The following is a 26,663-nucleotide window of genomic DNA, read 5'->3' on the forward strand; positions in this document are numbered from 1 at the left end:
TCACAAGAATTTACATAAATACACACACATACATATATAATATTAAAATATAGCCACTAAAAGTCAGCATTTCAAGCATTTTGTTACCTATAATTTATTGAGGGTGGAGCTCTGTCAAGACCCAAGTAAGTAAGTAGATTTGATTCCAGACTGAAGTGAAAACAACTGAATAAAAATTGCAGTGAATAAATTTGAAAAATTGTAATTATGCTGCAAAAGGAACATTGTGCATTGACTGACCTTTAATGAATCAGAAAAGTCTTTGACCCGTGCCCTTTGAAAAGGTGGCAGAGAACTGCGTTCAGCTCACGTGCTGTAGTAAACCCGCAATGCCTTTCAGGAGGGAATTCCAGGAAGTTGACTCAGTGACAGTGAAAGAATGGCGATATATTTCCAGCTCAGGAAGGTGAGTGGCTTGGAGGGAGCTTGCTGGTGATAGTGTTGTCATGTATCTTCTGTCCTTCTCAACGAGTCATAGAGATGTGCAGCACGGAAACAGGCCTTTGTCCTGTACAGCCACCACATGACCTCCCAACTCCTATACTCAATGTTCTGAGCAATAAAGGAGAGCATACCAAACACCTTCTTCACTATCCTATCCACCTAAGACTCCACTTTTAAGGAACTATGAGCCTGCACTCCAGGTTTCTTTGTTCAGCAACCCACCCCAGGACCTTATCATTAAGTGTATAAGTCATGCCCTGATTTGTTTTTCCAAAATGCAGCATCTCACATTTATCTAAATTAAACTCCATCTGCCACTCCTCAGCCCATTGGCCCATTTGATCAAGACCCATGCAACAGATATTCTTAGCTGAACAAAATGTGCCTGGTTGCATTGTGTGGCACACAAAACCTTCCTTACACAATACAAACACAATGACAACAAAATTAAAAGTACAGATCATATCATGTACATAAGTAGGATTTTGTTTTGTTTCTTCCTATTAAACATTTTTGGTTCATCTTTTCCCAATGTACAGGATTGAAAAAAAAGATCCAGATGGGACATTGCCTGGAAGTCTCACATTCTTGTATGGATTAACACAGAAACATAACCATTCTTACAGTAAATAGAAAGAAGCCATTCAGCCCAATTGGTCCAGACTTGTTTTATGCTGTTTGCAGCCCTCCTCACTCCATTCACTTCATCTCACCCCAATTAGATATCATTCAATTCCTTTCTCTCTTATATAGCTTTGCAGATTCACTTTGGTCTACTTTTGTGATTTATCTTATCTATCCTTGTGGTAGTAATGTTGACATTTTCACCACGCCCTGACTAGGTTTCCCCTGAATTTCTTAATTTATTGGTGACCACATTATATCAATGGCCTATGTTTGTCAACATTGCATCACAAACAGCAAACGGAAACACCTCTTACAAAGTACACCAGCAGTTTCACCCTGAACCCAGGTCATGAATTCAATGCCAACATTTTTTTCTCAATATTTATTTTCAGGCAAACTATTTTTTTTTGTTAAAGTGCTTGCATCCAACCTAAAACAAAAATTGGGAGATAAAAGCAGAACGTTTTGGAGAAACTCAGCAGAGCTGGCAGCATCTGTGCAGAGAGAAACCAAGTTAACGTTTAGAGTCTAGCAATGATTCAAAACTAAAGTTGTTCCAAAGGACATTCTGTTGGACTTAAAAGATTAACTCAATTTCTCTCTCCACAGATGCTGCAAGACCTGCTGAGTTCCTCCAAAATTTCTAGATTTTATTTCAGATCTCCAGTACCTGCAGTATTTTGCTTTCATTTGAGAAATTGTGCGTCCCCGTTGAAAGGCCATTTGCTGTGTGAGTGGCAGTGCAGATGTGCCAGAGGGCTCTGCAGTGTTTCTGCAATTGGTCAGGTTAACAGTCACTTGTATGGAAGCAAATAGTTTTCTCTTTTGTTAACTCTGGAACACCCAATTCTGTTCCAATCGATCAGTTCTACGGATATTTTTGATTTTGTTTTGCATATACGTGAAAGGACAATGCAGGTCATTCTGCTATAATGCGACAGTTGTGTTACTCTGCAATCTCATGCTATAAAAAAATCCCACTGTAGAAGATCGCTAATAGAAAGTCGCCATACCTGTGCAGTAGAAAGTTTATGTTATGCAAAACAATGTCCACAATTCATCAATCACGTTATAGCCAATTTACACTGATGAAATGCAAGTTATAGAGAAATGACTTGGATTAATTTCCGTTCAATCAATATCACTAGTTTTATTTTCCTGAAAAACAGACAGAATACATGGAATATGACTCCATAACATTCACAAAAGTAAAATCACAAACTTACCAGTAGAACAGAATTTAACTTGATCAGTCATCATAATCCAGTTGATCCATGGAATGAGAAGATCTCTGAGGGTGATGGAAGGAGAGGGCCAGATTTGTCAACCAATCATCAGCGATGTTTTATTCACTCATGTGATGTGGGCTATGCTGCTGGGCCTGAATTTATTGCCCATCCCTAGTGGTTGCTAAGAAGGTGGTAGTGAACTGCCTTCTTGAACCACTACACTCCATTTGGTGTTGGCAAACACCCACAACATTGTTTGGGTTGGAGAAGGGGTTTTTTGGGACTTTGGTCCAGCAGCACTGAAGGAAGATGTTTAAGTCAGTATGATTAGAGGGGAGTTTGTAGGTAGCTTACTCCTGCATATCCACTACCTTTTATGGTCATGGTACTATTGTCAATGGAACTTCAGTGAATTTCTGTCGTGCGTTTTTTGCATGGTAGACACTGCTCCTTCTCTACATGACTAGTGGAGAGAGTGAATGTGGAGCCATTCAAGAAGACTGTTTTGTCTTGGTTGGTGTCAAGGTTCATATATGATTGGAGCTGCACTCATCTAAACAGATGGGGAGTATTCCATCACACTCCTGGCATGAGCCTTGCAGATGGTGGATCAGCCTTCTGGGAACCAAGACAGATGTGGGTAAGGAACAAGATTTCCTTTCTTTATGACATGACCAACAATGGGTCCAGGGTCATCAATATGCATTTCATATTTACTTTTTTAATTCAAGTTCCATCATCTGCCATGATTGGATTTGAATCTTGGTCTCTCAATTCCTAGTCAATAAACAATACCACTGTTCCATTACTGTTCTTGTCATTGTCTCCCCATGACTGACTGAAGATTGGCACTCACAGTAAACATGAAACTTATTTTTGTGTGCTATCTTTACAGTGGGGTACAGGGACCATAGCAAGAAGAAAAATATATATATATATTTTGCATTTCTACACAAAATAAAACATGACAGATTACAAAATAGACTTGTTTTGGGAATAGATCTTTTCCCTTTGCCTAAAAGCCCTGAAGGTGTAATTAGGATGAATTGGAACATGGTACATTTTTTGTGCCAAATATTTGCTGTATTGCATTTCAGCTGATTATTCCAAGACTGCAAACATTGTGAAAGTAGCAAGTTTGTAATTCAGTATCACTCAGAAATTCAACATTTTATGATAAAAATTAAATCTCCATTTTCAACCCTTGTATGAAAAGAAATTATTTCAGAACAGGACTTATTTGTGGGATTGTGAATTAAGTGAACTGAATGAAGTGGCTCTGTTGGCTATACTTCCACTTTGGAGTCAGAAGGTTGTGCACACAAATACTACTCCAGAGACTTGAGCTGAAAAATCTAGGCTAACAGTCCAGTGCAGGAAGGTGTATAAAAAATGATATCATGGCATGATTTTAAAGAAGAACATAGGAGCTATGCCCAGGCTAGAATATATTCCTTATTAGCTTTAAAAAATGTTATCTGGTAATTATCAGATGCTGTTTGCAGGAGCTTGCTGTGTGGAAACTGCTGTTTCCTTTCCTCTGTTACAATTGTGACTCGACTTCATTAGCTATGAAGCACATTGGACCATTCTGTGGTTGTGAAAGACACTATATAAATGCTTCTGTGAGATATATGTATTTTTATATTTTAAGGCAGCCTTTTATTGAGCCACATATGAGTTGTGTGAAATGGTGTAAATGCACTTTGCAAAACAAAATGTTAAGCTCCTGAAGAATATTAAGAATTTCACAGTGTCAGCTATTTCACATCATTGGATGTACTTATCCAACAAAACTTTAAAAACTAAAATGAACTCATATCAAAGTGGTTCGATATAAATAGTACTGTACTGGGATAATATACCAGACTTTAGGGCTGCTCTCTCATTGGAGACAGGGAGACAACTGGAGGTGGTTTAACCTGAGGATCACCAGGTTTCAGGTGAGGGGAGAGGTTAGTAAGGGTCCTTCATGGTAACCTTAGCTGGTTCAGGAATTGAACTCATCATGTTAGTCCATTATTCTGCAATGCAAACTGCCTGTCCAGTCAACTGAACTAAGCACCATTCCAGCATAAGACCATAAGATATAAGAGTAGAATGAGGCCATTTTGCCCAGCAAGTCTGCTCTGCCATGGCTGGTATGTTTCTCAACTCTATTCTTCTGCCTTTTCTCCATATGACAGCACATCATGTCAAAATATCTCCAAGTGCTTCATGCATTAACTCTTGTTAAAGAACGATATCTGTCCAATAGCCATTTGAAAAAACTTAAATATTTAGGCCAATGTTAGCACCTCTCAGGGTAACAAGAAGTGACCTATTATTGTTTTAAAATATTCTCACATGGTCATATTGAATAACATTAGATAAACTGCCTTTTAGATTGTATTTACTTTGGTAATTAGTTTATTTGCATAAATTCAAGTAGGTCTGTATCAAGAAATGAATCAATAGAACAAATCACTTTTCTGAAAGTTAGCAATCTTTGCAATTTTTGGGTGGATTTGTCACTGAAATGATCTTCTGAGCAGTAAGCTCTGCAAATTGCAAAGTATATAGCCACGTCTTAACGTTACGCCTGATGAACGGGTTTCTGATACAATTGGTTATATCACATATAAACAAGATAATAATTTCACAATTAATATTTATTTCTGTATGTCACATGCAAGCTATCATCATTATACTGAACTGAAAACAACAAATATTGGGGATCACAGTGGTGAGAGACAAAAATACTGCAGATACTGGAATCCAAATAGACAAGCAGAAGTCTGGAAGAACACAGCAAGCCAGGCAGCAGCAGGAGGTAGAGAAGTCAATATTTTGGGTGTAACCTTTCTTCAGGACTGAAGAAGGGTTGCACCCGAAACGTCGACTTCTCCACCTCCTGATGCTGCCTGGCTTGCGGAGATCACAGTGGGTCAGACAGCCTCCATGGTAAGAGAGCAAGCTAATGTTTCAAGTCCATTTGACTTTTCATCAGTCAAAGTAAAGTCTGGAGGGGACAGCATTTATGGTATAGTTTGAGGAGGGGGAGGGAGTTGGGAGTAATGGGTATAGGATGCTGGTGAAAAAAAATATGTTGATAGTTCATATTAAATGATTGGAATGTGAGAATTTCAGAACAATGGTATGTCATCTGCCAGAACTGAAAGGACATAAAATGGGTTGGGGGAGGGGATGACATAATAACAAGCTAAAAGTAAGGAGAGAAATATTCATTTTAATTGGTTTCTCAAATGTAGAGTGAGCCACATTGAGTGCAGTGAATACAAAACACAGATTGGAGGAGATACAGGTGAAATATGACTTCATCTGCAAAGACCTTCGATGGTGAGCATGGAGGAGTTGAAGGGGAAGGTGTTGCACCTTCTTCAGTTCCACGGGAAAGTGCTGGGGGAGGTGGGGGTGCGATGGCGTGGTGCTGGTGGTTGTGGGATGGACCTTCCAATCTTGTGTATGGTACTCGCTGCACCCAATGTGGCCTACATTATAGTGGACAAACCAAATATAGACTGGGTGACTGCTTTGTGGAACACCTCCGGTCTGTGTGCAAGCAGGACTTCAACCTTCCTGTAGATGGTCATTTTAACACAGCATCCTGCTCACATACCCATAAGTCTGTCCTCGGCATGCTGTAATGTTCCAGTGAATCATAGCACAAACTGGAGGAACAATATCTCATCTTCAGACTAGGCGCTTTACAGCCTTCTGGACTTAATACTGAGTTCAACACCTTCAAATTGTGAATATTTCTCTCCTTACTTTTAGCTTGTTATTATGTCCTCCCCTCCCCTCTATTTCACTTACTGTCCTTTCAGGTCTGGCAGGAAACATACCATTGTTCTGCCAATCTCACATTCCGATCATTTAATTTGAAATATAAACATCTTTCCTCCACCAGCACCCCATACTCACTACCCCACACCAACTATAGCAAATATGCTGGCCCCTCCACACTTTACTTCAGCACTGATGAAGAGTCATCTAAACTCAAAATGTTAGCTTGCTCTCTCACCATGGATGCTATCTGACCCACTATGATCTCCAGCATTTGTTGTTTTAAGTACAGATTCCAGCATCAGCATAATTTACTGCTACATCGACATTTATAATGGTATGTTTATAGATAGAAAATTGCTTTCAGTTCAGTTTGTATTGAAACTAAAAGTTGAACAAAAGCAACTTGATTTATTACAGGCTGAGAGTAATCTTGCATTCCTGCAAAACACAAGGGATACAGGATGCACATAAATGTGTCAGTATGTCAGCCTTTCCTTCGCCTAACACAAAGGATCTAGTGTTGCTTGGGGTAGCCTATTCACAGATGTTCAATTTATATTGAAAACAAAGCCAATCCAGTCAATAATTGAATACTCTATGCTGCATCTCCAAGATTGTCCACTCTTGAAACCCAAGAGGTTTTGGAGCCTCATTTGGCAACAATGTTTTAAGCTGCTCTGAAACATCTTTCTTTCCTCCCCAGATGAGGAGATTCTCATGATCAGTCATACACTCAAGAAATAGATTAACTTCAGTCACTTTGAAGGACTGAATCACAGAGTCATAAAGATGTACATCACAGAAACAGGCCATCCGGTTCAACTCATTGATGCCAACCAGATATCTTAATCTAGTACCATTTATCAGCATTTGGCCCTTTTCCCACTAAACTCTTCCTATTCATATACTCATCCAAATGCTTTTTAAATGTTGCAATTGTACCATCTTCCAGCACTTCTCCGGCAGCTCATTCCATACATGCACTATTCTCTGTGTGAGAAAGTTTCCCCTTAGGTCCCTTTTAAACCTTTTCCTCTCACTTAACCTATCTGCCCTCAAGCTTTGGATTCCCGACCATGGGGAAAAGGCCTGTCTGTTTACCTTATCCATGCCTCTCGTGATTTTGTAAATCTCTAGAAGGTCACCCTCAGCCTCCAATATGCCAGGGAAAATAACCCCAGTCTATTCAACCTCTCCAACTTGAATATTGATGAGAAGAACATATAAGCAAATATATAAATACCTATAAACATACATGCAGGAACAAGAGTAGGCTACTTACCCTTCAAGCTTGCTCCACCACCAATAAGATCATAGTTGACCTGACTTCAACCTCACCTCTACATTCCTCCATACCTCTGATGATAAAAAAATCCATTTTCTTTTGTGAAAGGAAATTCCAAACTCTTACTGCTTTCAATTTCCCTTGCAATAAAACATGCTAATATTTCATAATTACTTGCTATACCTGCATATTAAGCTTTTGTGATTCCGGCACCAAGACACCCAGATCTTTGCATCGCAGAGTTCTGCAACCTTTTGCCATTGATATTCATTTTTCTTTCTGCCAAAATGAACTGTTTCAGTTTCCTACCTTAAATTTGATTTGTAAGATCTTTGCTGAAAATGTGTTGCTGGAAAAGCGCAGCAGGTCAGGCAGCATCCAAGGAGCAGGAGAGTCGACGTTTCGGGCAAGAGCCCTTCTTCAGGATTGAGGAAAGTGTGTCCAGCAGGCTAAGATAAAAAGTAGGGAGGAGGGACTTGGGGAAGGGGCGTTGGAAATGCAATAGGTGGAAGGAGGTCAAGGTGAGGGTGATAGGCCGGAGTGGGGTGGGGGTGGAGAGGTCAGGAAGAAGATTGCAGGTTAGGAAGGCGGTGCTGAGTTCGAGGGATTAGACTGAGACAAGGTGGGGGGAGGGGAAATGAGGAAACTGGAGAAATCTGAGTTCATCCCTTGTGGTTGGAGGGTTCCTAGGCGGAAGATGAGGCGCTCTTCCTCCAGCCATTGTGTTGCTATGGTCTGGCGATGGAGGAGTTCAAGGACCTGCATGTCCTTGGTAAAGTGGGAGGGGGAGTTGAAGTGTTGAGCATTGGTCATTGTTGATTATTGAAAAAAAAATGTAGTCAATGGACTCTAAATTCAATATTTTTATTGAATTCAAATTTCACCATCTGCCAAGACAGAGTTCAAACCTGGATCCCCAGAATATGACCTGGGTCATCGGATCTCCAGTCCAGTGGTAATGCCACTAGGCTGAAGCCTCCCCACATCTATCCCTTTGTTGGCTCCTTACGTTCTCTTCACAGCTCACCTTCCTGCAAAAATAGTAAAATAAAGAACTGTAGATCTGAAACAAACAAAAACAAATTGCTGGAGAAACTCAACAGATCTAGCGGCAGCTGTGGAACAGTCTCATGACTCGAAATGTTTTCTTTGCATCTGCATGGAAAAAAATTCTGAGTCATGTGACTCTGCCACAGATGTTGTCAGACCTACTGAGTTTCTCCAGTAATTTGTTTTTGTTTGTTTCACTTTTCTATGCACATTTATGTCATCAGCAAATTTAGCTTCCATACCTTTGGTCCCTTCATCCAAATTATTCTAAACAGTTAAGGCCCCAGCACCAATCCATGTGGCACACCACATGAGATTTTCTGTCAGCCTGAATAAGATGCACTTGTTCCAATTCTCTGCTTCCTGTTGACTAGCCAATCTTTTATCTTTGTCGATATGTTACCCCCAACAACATGAGCATTTGTTATCTGTAATGTTTAAGGCAGCACCTTATCAATGTCTTCAGTTGCTGATGCTTTTCATCATGCACTCATGAGGACAAATGCAAGAATGGCAAATTTAAAAACAACTATAACAATTTATACGACAGGAGAAAGGAGGTAATCATGAAGGAAGAACAGGGAATTATCAACTGCACCTGCTTCCGGGTCTCTCGAAGAAGGTGCAAAGCATAATCTTAATTCTTTTCATTTACAATGAACAGGTCTAATTGTATGTCACTGCACGCATGTGTAAATGAGTCATGTTATAAGCTCGATTGAAGCAGTCCAGAGAAGGTTCACCAGGTTGATTCTGGGTGTGGAGAAATGTTCTAATCAGGAGAGGTTGAATAGGTTGTGCTTGTACTTTCTGGGATTTAAAAGAATGGGAGCAGAACCTAATGAATCATGTAAGATAGTCAAGAGGATTCTGAGGATAGATGTTGAGGTTGATTCTATTTGTGGGAGAGTCGAGGAACAATTGGTCTAAATCCAGAGCATGGGGTTATTGCCCATTTAAGATTGAAATGAGAGGGTTTTGTTCTTACAGACAGATTTGAGCTATAGGGAGAGGTTGAATAGGCTAGGGCTGTTTCCCCTGGAGCATCGAAGGCTGAGGGGTCACCTTATAGAAGTTTATAATATCATGAAGGGTGTGGATAGGTTAAATGAACAAGGTCTTTTCTTTGGGGTGGGGTAGAGGGCATAGGTTTAGCATGAGAGGGGAAAGATATAAAAGAGACCTAAGAGGCAACTTTTTCATGGAGAGGTTGGAATGTGTGTGTGGAATGGGCTGCCAGAGGAAGTGGTGGAGACTGGTACAATTGCAACATTTAAAAAGCATCTGGATGGGTATGTGAATAGGAAGGGTTTGGAGAGAGATGAGCCGGGTGCTGGCAGGTGGGGCTAGATTGGGGTGGGATATCTGGTCAGCATGGACGAGTTGGACTGAAAGGTCTGTTTCTGTCCTGTACATCTCTATGATTCTCTACAATCCGTGGAATTCTTTACCCCAGAAGACTGTAGAGGCTGGTTTAATAAGTAAACTCAAGGCTGAGCGAGATAGAATTTTTAATCAGTAAGGAAATCAGGGGTAATGGGGGAACAGGCAAGAAACTGGCATGGAGAATTATCAGATCAGCCATGGCCTCAAAGAATGGTAGAGCAGACATGATGGGCTGAATGGTCTACTTCTCTTTCTAGTTATATGGTCTTATTATTAGAGGTTGGTTGTCAATGGACTCAGGAATGTTCAGCAAGTGCTGCCCAATGGCAGAATAACATCTACCAGGACATGTTTTGGGTTCATAAGTGTGAGCTGATTGAGTTAAGTCTGTACTGTGCCCATTATGAAGTGCCAATTAATCATGTTGTTGAATTGGACCAGCCTATCTTTGGGAGTCATAGCTTATGTTCACCACATTGGTACTAAAGAAATGCTCAAATGTCTGGTATACATTGTCTTTTTGGACTGATACCAATGTCCTTTCCATCAGAAATACCATTTCCATCACAAATGCATAGAGTAGCATTAAATAGTTTGCTTATCCAGTTCACTTTTTTGAGGTATCTTGCAAGGTCAATAAATAGCTAGAAAAATCTTAATCCATAAGCTAACTGCTAAAGGTTGGCCTCCAGATTGCATGGAGTGTATATATATATTATAGTTCCCCATTGCTTTCTTCCTGCTTTGGCCAATCTGAGTTGACTTGTCAACCCATCGTAGCTATTTTTGTTTGTTGCATAAATTATGAAGTTTTCCAACTTGGCATTCTTATGAATTGTCCTGATGCACGCAAGATGTAAGCTTTGTCAATGTGTCTCTTTTCAGAATGAATTTAATTCATATGCATTTTTAATGAAATTCTCAGTCTTTTCAATATTTGAGTGGATGGAGATGGAGATGCTTTCTCATATAAGTGGACAATTCCATTCAGGTCTTGGTTTGGTTTTTCAACACTTACCTTGAAGATTCACAAACGGTAGCACCTTAGTGTCAATATGGTTTCTTTTGAAGCATACATAGGAGTCGGTACTGCAGTAGGTTACTGATGGTGGAGTTGTTTATGCAGTTTTTACTTCAAATAACATACAGCAACACTTCATGGATTTCAATAAAGTGATTTATTCCCACAATACATCTCCAAGAATTGTTGCATTAAAATTAGTTCTAGGCCTCTTAAATCATTAAGGCATTGACTGTACAGAAATATTATTATATTTCCACAAAGGTGGTCAACTGCAAAAGATACAAGGTAAGGCATAAACTGCTGGAATTTGGATGTTAAATTTATCATAGCTCATAAAAATCTGTCAACAAATATTTCAGCAAAATGGAGAATGTGATTATTACCAGTATCTTAATTAGCATATTGGCAAATAAAACATTAGTTTGGAATGTAGATTTAGGGAGTGACCTGCAGCAGAAGAACAAGTGCTCACATTTAGGTTTTGACATTTTAATCCCCCTTTGAGAATAGGAGGAAGCTAATGGCTGCTGGAAAGCAGAACTATGCAGGGAAGTAGAAATGTGATTTCATCTCACCCAAAAACCAAGCTCAATCTTCGCCCCCACGTCCCAAGTTTAAATAAGTTTCAATAATGCAGACTCATGTCTCCTGTCACAGAATGATTTCAGAAAAAGTATGAGTATTCTTTCACTTAATTAGGGTTCCTTCATCCATCCCTCTTTATGCCTAACATGGCGATTTTAAATAATATAGCGTTGTGCAGTCAAATGAGTAACAGAGATTGCCATGGAACTAAAATGTTTGTTCTCACCAATACTTTTTTAAGTAGTGACCAAAATCTCAATGTTTTAAGACAAATGAGAATTATCTGAATTTTTTAATGTGAGAGATTGCAAGATACGTGAGAAAGCTAATGAAACTTTGGTTTTTGTATAGCTTTCCTTATGTTTACTGGAATGATTCAGAAAATGTCATCTATCATTGTGAAAGGGCGTAGGTAATTTGAGTCTCAATTGACACAAAGGTGCCACAGTTGGTGAGAAGATTCAAATTAACTCAATCCTTTTTCGTAAATGTCATAGTGCAGTACCAGGTTCACAAAAACCCATGATAGAATTTAAGGCTAACCAACATATTCATTCACTGCTGGAATCTGAGGGAGTCTTCAACCTTTTAATGGGGCCTTATAACTGCTCACAACATAACCCTGTCAGTCAACACAGAGATACACAGGCTAATTCTAACAGACAAGTAGCAGGAACCTTATCAGAGGTACACAGCTCATCACATTCCAGGCAAGTTATGATGCACAATCTGACCTGGGTGGGTGGCAAAAAAAATCTTTATGCGTGGATTACTTAGTAGTTCTTAAGAATGCTGATGAGTTTCTTTATACAAACGTATGAACAAGGAGCAGTATGCCTTTCAGCCCCTTGAGCCTTCTCTGCTATTTAATAAGATCCTGGCTGATCAGATTGTAATCTCAAATTCACATTTCTGCCCACCCCAATAACTTTTTAACTATTGGTTACTATTCAACTCTGACTAAAATATTCGAGACTCTTCGTCCACTGACATTTTAGGATAAGAGACTCATAACCCTCCGAGAGCAAAAGATCCTTCACATCTTAAATGGGGGATCCCTTATGTTAAAAAGAGACTCTCTAGCTCTAGATTCTTCCATATTAGAAAGTGTCCCTTCCACACCCAACCCTGTCAAGAGGTCCCAAGATCTTCAATGTTTATATCACAGTCAGGTGCTTGGCTGAGAAAAAAAAAGTATTTATATTGTTGATTTTGTGGACTTGATGTTCATACAAAAATGTGTGTTTAAAAGAAAAGAAATTCACAGCCAATGGAGGACTGGGCTGAATTATTTAATCAACAGGGATCTCCAGCCAAAATATTCTGCGCGTGAGAATAATTTAGGTGCAGACTGAATGAATGGATTTTTTTAAAAAATGTGCATTCCTGGCACAAAGATTCACCCATTGAGAGCTTGTCTGGGAAAACTACAGGTATGTTCCCTATAATTTTCCATTCAAATAGAGAGAAAATTGTGTGGGTTTGGGAGTGTGATGTGCCAAGATGCTCCCCCAGTGAGGTTCTCTACCAGATATACATATTAGTGCTCTTCCCAAATTGCTATTGAATGGAAGGGAGATCTCCAGCATGGGCTGAAATATTTTACCTTGTACTTTTTGCACTCACCATCCCTTGAGTTAACATTGACCATTTTGATCTCACAAACCAAACAATAGTAAAAACAATCAGTATACAGTACGGATTTTGCTCAGTGAGAACTTTTTTCCCTCTCTTTCTGTTTTAGTTTACATAAACCCTCACCTATGGTGTGACGGTTATTGTTTAGTGCATGTCTTTTGGTCTGGCACCTGGCCAGGGCAGCTATCTGTTTACCTTCATATTCGCCTGGAGGGTTAAACCTTCAAGCATGGGTTCTTCTGCTGAATTACACATATAATTACTTACATTTGCCTGTAATAAAAAGCATTAACTTGCACCCAGGTTACATTATTTCATCACACGCGCACGTGCAAACAACAAAGAAGAGCATTAGAAGGTGACACTGGAAGCCAAAGTTTTTAGGCCAGGAACAATTAAGACAAAAACTTTTCACATATGAGGAATGAGGAATATTCAGTGGAAAACAGAGATTAATTTCACAGCAGAATGTAAATGGTAAAGTGGTGCACTCATCAATCCAGCTACTGATCTGTGGCCATCAACAAATTAAACTCCATTGCCTTGACCATAATACATAAAGGAGAACTATCTCATTTTGATTAACTGGGATTCCAACCAAATGTTTGGAAGGGGATGGGATGCAGGAATTGCATTGTGTGTATTTTCATCAACTTCCAGTAGTTTCAACATTTTATCACAACCAGTAAATAAGGTTCAGGTCATTACAAGTAAAAATACAATGTAAATACAACTTAACAACATAATTAGCAAGCTGCATTTCAATTAAAGTATTTGTCCCTGCTCTAAATTCACCAAGGTTAAATTCACAATTATGAATTTAATGGGTCAATATTAGTCAACTTATTCCACCTCAAAATCATTTATCCAACATAAGGCTATTTACCTTAACTTTAAAATGAAGATGATTAGGCCAATCTTCAAGTGAGAATTTTAGTGGGGTATTATTGGGATTAACTTGATTTTAATTTCTTGAATTGAAATGACAAATATGACTACAATTAGAATATGAAAGTCGAGTAATTTGTATGCACAAATATTAAGCATTAGCTCCATTTGGGATAAGCATCAGTGCTATGAGGGCGAGGGCATATTCGCGCATTCATTTCCTCTTCAAATGTTCTTGTTGTTTTGACTGTTCATGTGAAGATTCAAGTTGGACTTGAACTTCAATGACACCTGTGTTTTGCTCAACTGGTGAAAAGTGTATTGCACCCTCACTACCAGTTAAAGGATGTGTCAATGTACATGTACATTGCAGTCCTCTTCTAACAGTGCAGGAGAGAACCCATGAAGGAAACCATCTCGCCAACTTTCCATTAATCTCACTTGGCCTCCACTTGGTAGCCTGTCCAACAAGGTGAGGTCAAATCTAATTTTGAAAGAAATGGTGAAAAGAGGTCTGTGTTCATTCCACTGGCTTGTGGAATAATGTGTTGGAACATCACCAGACAAACTCTTGGGAAACCACCCAAAACAAGCTTACACTAAATGATATTAAAGTGGTTTTCCTTCAGGATGGTGAGGGATTAAAAATAACTCGGAAAGTTTTAATTTATCTTTGTAGTTTTGCACACTACTATTTCTCCACAACCCCCCTTGACAATTTTGCAGGGGAGACAGAAAGGAGGGGAGGGAAAGGGCTGGAAAAATGTCATTTTTCCACCCAGGCTGTCCAAATAAATGGGATTGTTAGAAATTAACTTGATATTGAATCGTGACGACTGGGGATGGCTGCACAGTTTAATGCTCCAAACAATGATCACATTTGCATGTTAAATTCATTGAATCCAATGTCTGTTTGGAATACAGTACGTAACTCAAGTTCTCAACTATGTGGATTAGTCAATGACTAGAGTGCACTCTCTCATGTCCACTTCAAGACCTTTTTACTTTTATTTACCTAGTCAGCAAATAAGGACCAGAAGTTTAAAAAAAAGTACTTAAAAACAGGAGCTAATAAAAGTATACTATGCACACGGAAGCACTGGAATAATCAGAACCAGACGGTAGACTTCAAGCGACAAGACAAAAACAAGGAAGTAGTTTTAAACTTGTATTCGTGGACGGACATGCCAAAAATTAGCCAAGATTTAAGTGCTTTCTGATCCTCGTACACCCCTACTGAAAAGCAATGCCATGCCATCTCATTCAGCATGAATTAGACGGAGTTTAAGGAAAAGTGTTGTAAACAGTGCAGTAGAATCAAGGAATTGAGATGTAATTGTGATGGAAATAGTCTCAGATCATGCCAGATTCTTCCAAATATCATTCCCAGTCTCCAAGCTGCAGCAGAACAGCATCGTTTTATTAATTTGGCCCCTCTATGTTCCTATATATTAATGAATAGAATAAAATCCAAAGGACTCATGAATACCTGTTGACTTATATTTGAAGTTTATATGAGTCGGGGCATTTTGATTCATGGAGAAAGTGAGGACTGCAGATGCTGGAGATCAGAGATGAAAAATGTGGTGCTGGAAAAGTACAGCTGGTCAGGCAGCATCCGAGGAGCAGGAGAGTTGAGGTTTTGAGCACAGGCATAATTCCTGATGAAGAGTTTATGCTTGAAATGTCGATTCTCCTGCTCCTCGGATGCTGCCTGACCGACTGTGCTTTTCCAGCACCACGTATTTTGATTTCTCTAAACTTTACTGCACTTAGCATTGTTTCTGAGATCATTAATGAGTTCAAACTCTAATGAATATTATCCCTTTAAGTCATCGAATAAAATTTGAGTTCATCCACACAATGCTACGAGGGTCTCCAGCAAGTCAGCATCAAAACCTTGAAAATATTCTGCAATCCAACAGTTATTCATGAAAGAATTAATGAATAACATAGTTCTCTGCTTAAAAACGTGAGCTAAATCAAAGTAGGACACAGTACAAATCCAGCACAGGACAGAAATAGAATCCAGGTTTTAGAATATTGATCTAAAATATTGAAAACCCTTTGTTTCCTATTACCTGCCTTCAGAAGTTTTTTTTTTGCTCATCTTGTTTGCTTCATTCATATCACATTGATGATTTTTACCTTACACCATCAATGTTATTTTGGAAGAATACACCACAAGTGATATTGTGTGGTGATATGCACCTATAAAGCAGAGCAAAACACGATGATATGGGTTGCACCTGAATAGTAAAAGCTTTTTGGCTTCAATATAAACTGATTACAGAATTACAGCTGTCCGTCAATTTAAAAGACAATGTCGAAGGGTTTCAGAATCTACTGAGTAGCTAAATAGGTTCTCAACAACAAGTTATTTCAGAGTCAGAGGCAATCAACAACAAAGGATCTGTACCTTCCTTGCACAATAAAGTGCACCAAAAAGTTCTGGCAATACAAGATTGGACACCCTCCCCACCCCGTCCCACACCCATCTGCAATCAACATTTCTACTAGCTTGTATCTTGAGGCAAGTTATCTGCATTGAAGCTGAGAAGACTACCCTCCCCTACCCTACCCCCAACACCTGATCTATTTCTCTGCTCAATTCATCATAGAATTGTACTGAATGTACCCCAAAAACAACTGTCGCAATCGACAACAGATTCAGAATAACCTTATGGTTTTATGTTGGTGAAAAACATGGAACCAGTTCCAACAAATGTGTATCTAAGGTATTTCAAAGTTAAATACTGTACCAATTTGAACTCTGGTATTCTTTGCTTAGAAAACAAAACAAGCCCACCAATAAGACATTTTTTGAGTGAAGTTTTATGGTATGAAACAATCCTGCAAGAAGAATATGGACAAAAAGTTAGTCACTGAGGGAACTAAAACTTCCAAAAGATCTTTCTAAACCACCAGGAGGGTTTGTCAGGGTTAAAGAGTTCAACCATTATTCTTTAGCCAAAGTCTCTAATAAGTTTTGCTTTACTTTTCGGTTTTGTTATAGTGCCAGCAATATTGTGCCAGAACAATATCTTTCAATAACCTTTTTATAATGCACCTCATTACAGTAGTTATATATTTACTTCAAAACAAACATGACATTGTGTGGCTAAGTGCTGTTTAAAATGAGCAACTGGCCAAGAGGACACTGATGTCAAGTTCTGTAAATGGGTGTGTATGCCATGAATACAGTTAACCTTGCAATACAACCGGTCGATTGTGTTCAATGGCAAATGTTCAGTACAGCTCCAGGTTCTGATGTGGTATTTGAAGTTTACATTCCTTTGTTTGGGCATGGGAAAGATGCAGCTACAAATTTTATTGCCCTCTTATAAATTCCTGGACATCAGATATCTTTTGATTGCTTTATTAGCTGCTCATGAGATATTCTCTGTTCCTGTTTGTTTGCTGCCTGACATGTTTGAAACAATAAAAAGAAACTCATTCTTTATGGTCACACTGATCCCACATCAATCTTCCAGGCACCAGTCTGGTAACTGGTTGCAAAGGTCATTTATAGGCAGCTGTTGCACCAATTTACCTTTGGAGCCACTTAATGGCTATTTATACTAGTTGATGGTAATCCTATACTATCCAAAGATGTGCCATCTCATTGAATATATTCTGGTTCTAAGTTAGCACTCACTTGGCATCTAATTGGCTTGAGATCACTTCAGGCTGCCTCTTGTACTGTGAGCGCTTTGAACTAGTCATGATTCGGGCCTGACGTGTCAACTAGAAATCTTGCATTCTTGGTTATTACAATCCTACTTAGATTTTGCCACCGAGGTAAAATGCTCTGGAATTGTTTGTAATTCACTTCAATAAGAACAAAGCTGGATATTGATATGGGAGAGGTGCAACAACTAAGATGTGGCACACCTAAATATTTTTTATTTGTAGCTTCTTTTGCATTATAAAGTGACATAGGCCACTTAATGTCTAATGATGTGTGTTGGTAGCAATATCTGGCTAGCACCATCAGAGGTGTTCAAATCTTTTCAGACATTACACGCTGACTGATACTGACCAGCTAGATGATGTAGATTGTTGGAAGACTGATGTGAACAAGACAGATGGACATGTTCAAAGAGTGCAGATAACATGTTTCAGATAAAGCATTTTGCAAAAAAAAAACAAAGGTATCATATGTTTCACATTCCACAGTGAAAGTAATATTCTTCAAAAGGTCATCATGTCTGCTTTCTTCTTAATACAGTGTCCATTTGACGTTCTGAAGTACCACATGATAAGCATCTTTCAACGGGTAATCATTAATGAATGACAATAATTCATTGTGGAATTACTAGACTATAAAGTGGGCAATGGTGGATCCTCAAGTTTACCTGACTCCTTGGTTCATACTGACGAACGCTTAGTCGTGATACTTTCACTGATGTAATAAGAACTGAATCACCAAAAGCTGGAGACCGAAACAAACCGCACACTAAGCAAATTATCGGAATTCAAAAGTTGGGGTAAACCCACAAATGAGAACAAGTGTCAAACAATCAACGATGCTGGACAATCAAGTGTTAACAATAACCCCAGACTGGAAGCTGCTGACATATTTTGCTGAGTCAATATTATTTCTCAGTGAGAGCAAGTTAATTGCAGCAACCTTGAAATTAAAATTTTGTATGATGATCTGTCAAATGAATTTAAAATAAAAATACATTTTTTTTCTAAACGGGGAAAATGATTGTTTCCAAACTAATTGCTTCAGTAAAATAAATCTTGAGGTTAGCTCAGACCAACATCGAGCGACATCATCAAGACAAATCCTGCGATGGAAGTCCAGGATGCCAATTTGCCATTTCCACTGAAAATGAAAGCAATGCTGTCAGTCTTTCTTACAATGCTTCAATTGTCATTATGCACATAGATCTTTGGAATGACTCATTGAATTCAGAATAATATACAATACTTGCCTTCACCTGTTCAGTGACAGACACATATGCATAACCTATAAAATATGGATTGGCATTTACATGTGCTTTCTTTATTCTTTCACAGGATGTGCACAACCATGGTATGACCAATATTTGTTGTCTATTTCTAACTGCCCTCGAACGGAATGGCTTGCTTCCTTTTTCAGAGTAGCCAAGTTCAGTACCAATGGGGATGGCCTCAGTCAGGACCTTGGGTTCATGTCACACTACAGGTGATCCCACTGCAATATACACTCTCTCACACACGTGCGCACAAGTGCACGCATGCACGCACACACACACCTACAGACCCACATACTCATGCAGACCCTCTCTCATATACACTCTCTTGTACGCTCACACATACATCCCCCACACTCACACCTGCACCCTCTCTCAGACTTATATACCATTACACTCACATACATACACATGTACTCTTACACCCCCCTACACACACCCAACATGCATACACTCACTTGGTCTCCCCTACATGTACTCACATATACATTTTGAGGTAAATTTGTACTTGTAGGATTACATTTTATTTTGCTCAAAAACATGTAAATCCTTGTAAGGTTCTGTAAATCCCATTTTAGAAATAGAATCAGTCTGACCTAGCATTGGGACACAAACAGACTTTAACCTGAGCTGAGATGGTACCTATTGTTAAAGCTATCTTGAGAATGTAACTTTTAAAAAGTTCTGGGATTTACATACGAGGGAACAGAAACTAACATAGTCTTTCACCTTTTAGAATGACCAAGCTAAATTTGTTTCATATTACATTCCATGACACTGCAATCCTGTTGCTATAAATTCTGTCTTATGATTTTGCTCTACAACCGCCTGAAGAAGCAGCGCTTCGAAAGCTACTGCTTCCAAATAAACCTATTGGAGTATAACCTGGTGTTGTGTGATGTTCAACATTTTCAGAGAACAGTTCAGAGTTATCCACACTGCTGTGGATCTGGAGTTACATATAATTCAGATGGGGTTATACAACAATTGATATACAAATCATCATGGTCACCATTACAGAGACCAGTTGTTTGGTCCAGATTTATTATTGATTTTATAATTACCACTAGCCTTGATGGGATTTTGATCTAGGTCATGGGAGTATCAGTATTGGCTTCGAGATGACTAGTTTTGAGACATTATTATGACAGTGTGGACTTGTTGGGCCGAAGGGCCTGTTTCCACACTGTAAGTCTAATCTAATCTAATACCATTGCCCCTACATGCTTTATATGGGTGCTTATTAAAAACAGGAAGGGAAGTAGAGGCGAAAAGAATTAGGGCATATAGGATGGAAAATAAGGTAAAAATAGATTTGAAACATTTACCAACTGAAAAGGAATTCAGGGACAACAGCCATAGCAACCTATATTTTTTACAGGTCATCCACTGTAGAGAAACATAAAAAGCATTTCACTATGAAACAAGATCTGACCTCAAACCAGATAAGGAGATTTTAGGTCAGCTGACTAGAAGCACGGTTAAAGCATGTTGGAGTTGTCCATTGGTGAAGAGAATTGTAATTTGAGGCAGCAGTTTCCACATTCAGAATCATGGCCTTCGTACTCATGGCAACCAGATAAGATAATGATGTGCTTCACAGAAATCTTACTGGGAAGTGCAAGCTTGTTATTTAGTAAAGAGTGCAAGGGAAAGTCTGATCCCACCATAATCAAAGTCTCTTTAAGTAATTATCATTACATATAAGTATCCTGAAATATTAAATGCAACAAACATCCTTTAGATAAATGGCTGTGGAAAGTAAGAGATAAGCCCCCACCCCATCAGCAGTGGAGATTGAAGGAAGAATGGTACAAACAGCAAGGACTGAATGACATATAATGAAGGGTATAAACAGATAACCTCACAAAAGGTCATCGGAAAACAGAGTGCATTACAAGGGAGCAGTAGCAAAACATTATTTAGTCATTATGACCTTGGGAAAATAAACAATCACAGCTTCACAAGGTACCAAACAGCATCCACTCAGTACGATGCAGCTGGCAAATGTCTGGGGAGGGGCATAACAGTCAGAGGGGAGGTGGCAAGCATTGCATGCCAACGTTGCATGTAATCATTGTAACATGAAATGTATAAATATCTTGGAGTTTGTCTCGAGTGATTTCTTCGAGGCTGCATGGTAAGGAACTCCGAATAAACATCAATTTGTGCTGCTGATCACAGGACTCAGGCTCCTCTTTACAATTCCTCCCCAACAAAGTGTTAGGTTTTACAAAGTGCCATAACGGAGGTAAATGGGGCAGAGAGGTGCAGGCAGGACATTCCAGATCTTGGGGACGAAGCAACTAAGGGGATGCGCCCCTCTGGTGGACCAATTAAAGATACAAAATAGGCCAAAGTTTAAGAAGTGCAGATACCTCGGTTGAGAGAATGGTGAGGATTAGAGATAGGGATGAGGCCATGGAGGAATATGAAAAGAAGGATTAGAATTTGAAAATCATGACGTTGCTTAATGGGAGCCAATATAGGTGAGTATGCAGAGATGATAGAACAGGGCTTACTGAGAGTCATGACCATGACTCAAGTAGTATATAAAAGGATTACACAGGAGGCCTATACATGGAGAAATGTAGATGCAGATTAGAAAGTGGGACAAGAAGAAAGACAAATGCACATTCTGCATACAAATTTCTACTCATCTGTTCTTACATGTTCATATTTTGTTTATAGTTGAACAAAATAATCATAAGAATTGTTGGTTAAAATAAAGGGGAACTTCACTGATATCTTTGGATTTGATTGTGGCATTAGATTTTTACCCTAAACTGTGTAAGTTCAGTTTCCGGTATCTGTAGTTGTAATGTCTATCACAAGGCTGTACACCTGCATCTCTGCCCTCATTCTAAATGATTGCTGACTATTGTTTGTTGTATTATTGTTGCAAGAGTAGAATTTGGTTAATTTATTGCATAATATGAAAAACTGACGCATTACAATTTCTAAGTGCACGTGGACAGACATACAGTTAGAACATTTTGCACATTTCAGGCTATAGCAAATGTAGATCTCATTGTGGCCACTTAAAAAGCGCTTGGTCATTTAGTAAATCAGTAACCACTTGAAGTTTGGTTCCTGAACTTTACCATTCTACTATGTTAAAACAAAGAAGAATTCTGCTTAATGCAGAAAGATCAGGACTGAAGAATCTAACGTCTCAGACAGAACCGAGCAGACAACAGGAATGGCAGGATCTGTATTGCCAAAAACTGGAGCTCACTGTAATTAACTAAAGATCTGGCTGCGGCGGTAATTTGAGTAACAATGCATGACTGCCTGTTTTACACCCAGGAATTGAAGACAGGCTGATTGAAGGGAGGAAGAAAGAAACATCTACAGGTTCAGTTGCACAATCTATGAACCATCTAACCTCAATTGTCCAACACATGCCAAACAAGTCCATTATTACTATTCATTGCTTTCGGCTACTGTTAAAGCATGACCTATCTTTCATTTGTTTCCTTTCAGCTTTCTTGCATTACATCGCCTGCCCAGCTGGAATGACTGCGACTGTTGAGGACACACCTCAAAGAGGGATTGACACCACATTCGCACGTGCATGTAGGGGAGTGGGCGTCTCCATATGAAAGGATGGTAATAAGACAATCAGTATTGCAAATCGCCATGTCTCAGAGTTGAGCAGACACTCGATAATTATGGTCCACATGTAAATACCTGAACACAGTTATAGAGTTATAGTATGAAGAGAGGCAGAGAACACTCAGAGCGGGGGTGGGTGGTGGTGGAGGCTGAGGGTTTAAAATGTCATTTGAGGAGATTTTTGATTTTTGAAGTTCCTCTGGAGGATGTAAGGTGGGCACGAAAGGTAAAGGTAAAGTCACCAATGTCCCAGAGGACCAAAGGGCTGTTCTCTCATCAGAGTGAGAGAGACGACTGGTGGTCAGTTTAACCTGAGGGTCACCACGCCTCAGGTGATGGCTGAGTTTGTTAAAATGATACCTTCACTGTAACCTCAGCTGCTTTGGAAAGACACATATCATAATCCACCAAGTCCTCTACTTAATAAAGCTGCCAGGTTATGCGATGTGCGGGACAGTCAGAAAACTGGAGTTGAAAACAAAAGTCTGGGTAACAATGAGGTTCCTCATTCTCATGTTTAAACCTACCACCCACTTTTTGGGATTGGGTTGGTTTACCTTCCAACTTCAGGCTTCAGTCAAAATTGGGAATGTGAGAAATGGATATAATTTTGCATTAGGAAACAGATTTTGGAGACATTAATACCAACCCATTACCAACCTCCCATTCTCAAGCTATTTCTTTCTACAAAAATAAAGTCACCCAAACAGTACTCTATAACGTCCAGTAAAATGTTCAAGAGCGTTCTTAATCTGTCATTAAGGCTAAGAATAGATTGCCCACATTTCTACCTGGCCAAGAAATTGCCTTTGCATGAGGAATAGCTTGAAGGAGGGAAGATAATAAAATAATTTCTAAAAAGATATATGCCATTAAACAATTGATACCCAAGAGATAACTGCAGAGAACTTTGAGTAAGGACAGAAATAATTTTACATTTTGTGTCCACTACTCAAGAATGGAAACCTAAAAGGAGCCACAGAGTGTTGGCATTGAACAAAGATTCTGGATCAGTGGTGCTGGAAGAGCACAGCAGTTCAGGCAGCATCCAAAGTGCAACGGAATCGACGTTTCGGGCAAAAGCCCTTCATCAGGAATAAAGGCAGTGAGCCTGAAGTGTGGCGAGATAAGCTAGAGCCCATTGAACAAAGATGTCCTCTTGGTGACAAAACAGTTAAATATAAGTAAAACTCCCAAAGATCACAACACTTAAAACTTACAAATCACTTCCATTCAGCACAATCTATTCAACAGCTCCACACAGTGCAATGAATAAAACTTGGAAATCAAAGCAAGAGCTGACCCCCTGCCTACCAACCTATGGCCCATGCCATCACGCTACTGCTTGGCTTGCCAAGGCTTTAAGATAATTCAAATGTAAACACTGTGTATATTACATATATCAATAATAAACTGGCAGTGAACAGACAATAATTCAACCTTGGACCCCTGCTGTTATTTATAAAGCAACTGGACTTTGCTTCTGACATGACACAGCATCAGAACAGCTTTACTCCATTTCTGTCTGACGGATTGCCAGATGTCCCCTTGTTTGCATTCATCTGGTGAAAAGGGATCTGCCAGTTTCTACTACTTATTTTCTCCTGTGCTGATGAGCCCTCAGAGTCAAACCTGAGAGAATGAGACCTTACTCCCTACCCATAGTGCCTGTCCATTGTGCTCTTTTGTAAGACCTTTTAGTTTCAGCCTTCTGGTCATCCTCCCATTATTTTTACCTTTGAGTTATTATCTGATTCTCTTCTGAAAGATACTGTGGAATCTGTTTCCATCATCCTTTCAGACAGTACATTCCAGATCGAAACAACAGGAAGAAGTGAGAGTGTAGTGATGATGTCACTGGGTTCATAATCCAGAAACCCGAGCCAATGTTCTGGAGATACGGTAGATGGGAAAATTCAAATTCAATGACTAAATCTGGAATTAAAAGCTCATCTGACAGTGACCAATTAACCATGGCCGATTGTTGTAAAGACCCACTTGGTTTACGAACGCCCTGTAAGGAATGAAATCTGTTGTATCTCCCTCGTCTGGCCTATGTACACTCCAGAACAGATGTGGTTAAATGCACTCTGAAATGGCCTCGTAAGACACTTAATCGCCCAAACCATTACAGATCTTAAACAGAATTAAAATAAACAGTCCACCGAATATCAACTGAGCCTTTTACCAGAAAGGACAATGACAAACTCAGCTCTGTTAACCCTGTATAATCCTCCTGAATAATATCTGGAGACTTGTACCAAGATTGGGAAACTGTCTCACAGATTAGTCAAGCAATGGCCTTGAGACTTAGTCATTTGAATGCAATCATATTTTGGAGACAATTTCCCAAACACCACCACCAACATCTGAGAGTATGTATTTGAACAAGTATACATTTGGGAGGGAGTTGTCCTTAGAGTACTCAACATTGACCCTGGATCCCACAAAGTCAGGAAAGACTCCTCGCCATTTAGACTGAAGGTCCCCATCATCTTCAGCTGATGAATTAATACATCTCCCTGTTGAATTCCACTTGCAGGAAGGAGTGAGGTATGAGCACAGAATATACTTTGGGTGGGGTATTTCAATGTTCATTACCAAGCATGATTGATTAATGACTGAGTTGGCAGAATAAACGACACAGCTGCTGGTGTGTGGTAGTGATGAGGGAATCAACCAAGTCAGGCTGCTATGTCATTCAGAGGGCAGCTTGGTCTTCTTGTTTATCTAGGCAGCAGAGGTCATGGCTACAGAAGTTGCTGTTGAAGGAAACGTAGAGAGTTGCTGAAAAGCATTTTGTATTTGGTACATGATGCTGCCAGTTTGGATTGATGTTGGAGGGAGTAAATGTTGAAGATGGATGGGGTACCAATCAAGCGAGGTGCTTTGTCCTGATTTGTGTAGGGCCACCTGCGTGTTGTTGGGGCTGCACTCCTTGAGGCAAGTGGAGAATATTCCGTCATGTTCCATGATGGTACCAACCCACCCGGCCACTGGAAACAGTTTCTCCTTTTTATTTTGTTGAACCCTTTGCAATTTTAAATACCTCTATTAAATGTCCCTACAATCTTTTCAACTTTAAAGATAACAATGGCAGCTTCTCTTCTCTCACCACGATTCTGAAGTCTCCCACTCTTGGTACAATTTTAGTACATCTCCGCTGCATGACCTGCAAGCCATGCATCTAGTGTTGAAGACTTACTGCGCATGTTCCATTATAATTTCCGATCTCTTGTTTTAATTCCCTTTTTACGTTCTTAGACATAGCCCTTATGCTGAAATGTTTTCTACTCTAGTTGTCTGACAAAGGCAAAACTCATCATCACTTTGTTCTCAACTGAAGTCACAGAGAGTTGTTTTATCATTCAGGACTTACCTGAGTTGAGCTTCAGGAATAATGTCATCGATTACCACATAAACCATGGCACCAGCAGCGAAAGCCAAGGCATAGGGCAGGAGAGGCTCGGCCAGAACTACAGCAAAGGCACCAAATATTCCTGCCACTGGCTCAACCATACCACTTAACTGACCGTACCTTCATGGTGGGAGAAATATAATCATTATTTTCACCAAAATAAAACATCTGACAAAATTGAACGAACAACTAAAATAGGAAGCGGGGTACAACTGGTGTTAGCTGTATAAACATTGACAGTTAATTCTAGTTAGATGGTCAGCATTCACTAGGGCTCTCACTTGTGGCACAGACTTGGATCAGAAGGTCTGTATTCAAGTCCCCATCAGACCAGATGCCATATCATAACAAATCCAAATACTTTGAATATCAATAACCACTCAGGAGCAGTCTGGAAGTGCATTTGTTGGTTATTTATGGGTTCAATGTAATACCAAGGAATAAAGAAAAATTCCAGTTTGGATTTTGGCACATGAGAGATGGAAGGCCTCCTATTAAAATTACAGCATACCAATGTGCTGCAAGTTTTACTATCATCGAAGAATTTCTTATCTTTAAAGACAATTGAGGGCGGTTGGAAAGGTGGATCCACAGTTATTTATAGAATTATAGAACCATAAAATAGGACAGTAGAGAATGAAGTAATAGGATTAGAATTTAACTTCCGCTTCTAATTTAGTGGTAATTTATTGCTTTTAGTGTCAACTTTGACATCGCT

At 39.4% G+C, this 26,663-nt stretch overlaps 1 protein-coding gene across 3 annotated transcripts in view; it reads right to left on the bottom strand.

Moving 5' to 3' along the window:
• Positions 1-16,542: 16,542 nt before the first annotated feature.
• The window catches only part of LOC132828007 (zinc transporter ZIP11-like), a 711,835-nt gene continuing 701,714 nt past the window's right edge, over positions 16,543-26,663 (bottom strand). For all 3 annotated transcript variants that reach the window (XM_060844870.1, XM_060844869.1, XM_060844868.1), the window contains exons 8-9: positions 25,907-26,065; positions 16,543-18,779 (exon numbers count right to left, since the gene is read on the bottom strand). In XM_060844870.1, the coding sequence (XP_060700853.1) occupies positions 18,701-18,779; positions 25,907-26,065 (238 nt within the window). In that variant the 3' untranslated portion in view covers positions 16,543-18,700. The remainder of the gene's footprint in view (positions 18,780-25,906; positions 26,066-26,663) is intronic.

The sequence above is a fragment of the Hemiscyllium ocellatum genome, chromosome 25, assembly GCF_020745735.1.
Source record: "Hemiscyllium ocellatum isolate sHemOce1 chromosome 25, sHemOce1.pat.X.cur, whole genome shotgun sequence".
Taxonomy (NCBI): Eukaryota; Metazoa; Chordata; class Chondrichthyes; order Orectolobiformes; family Hemiscylliidae; genus Hemiscyllium; species Hemiscyllium ocellatum.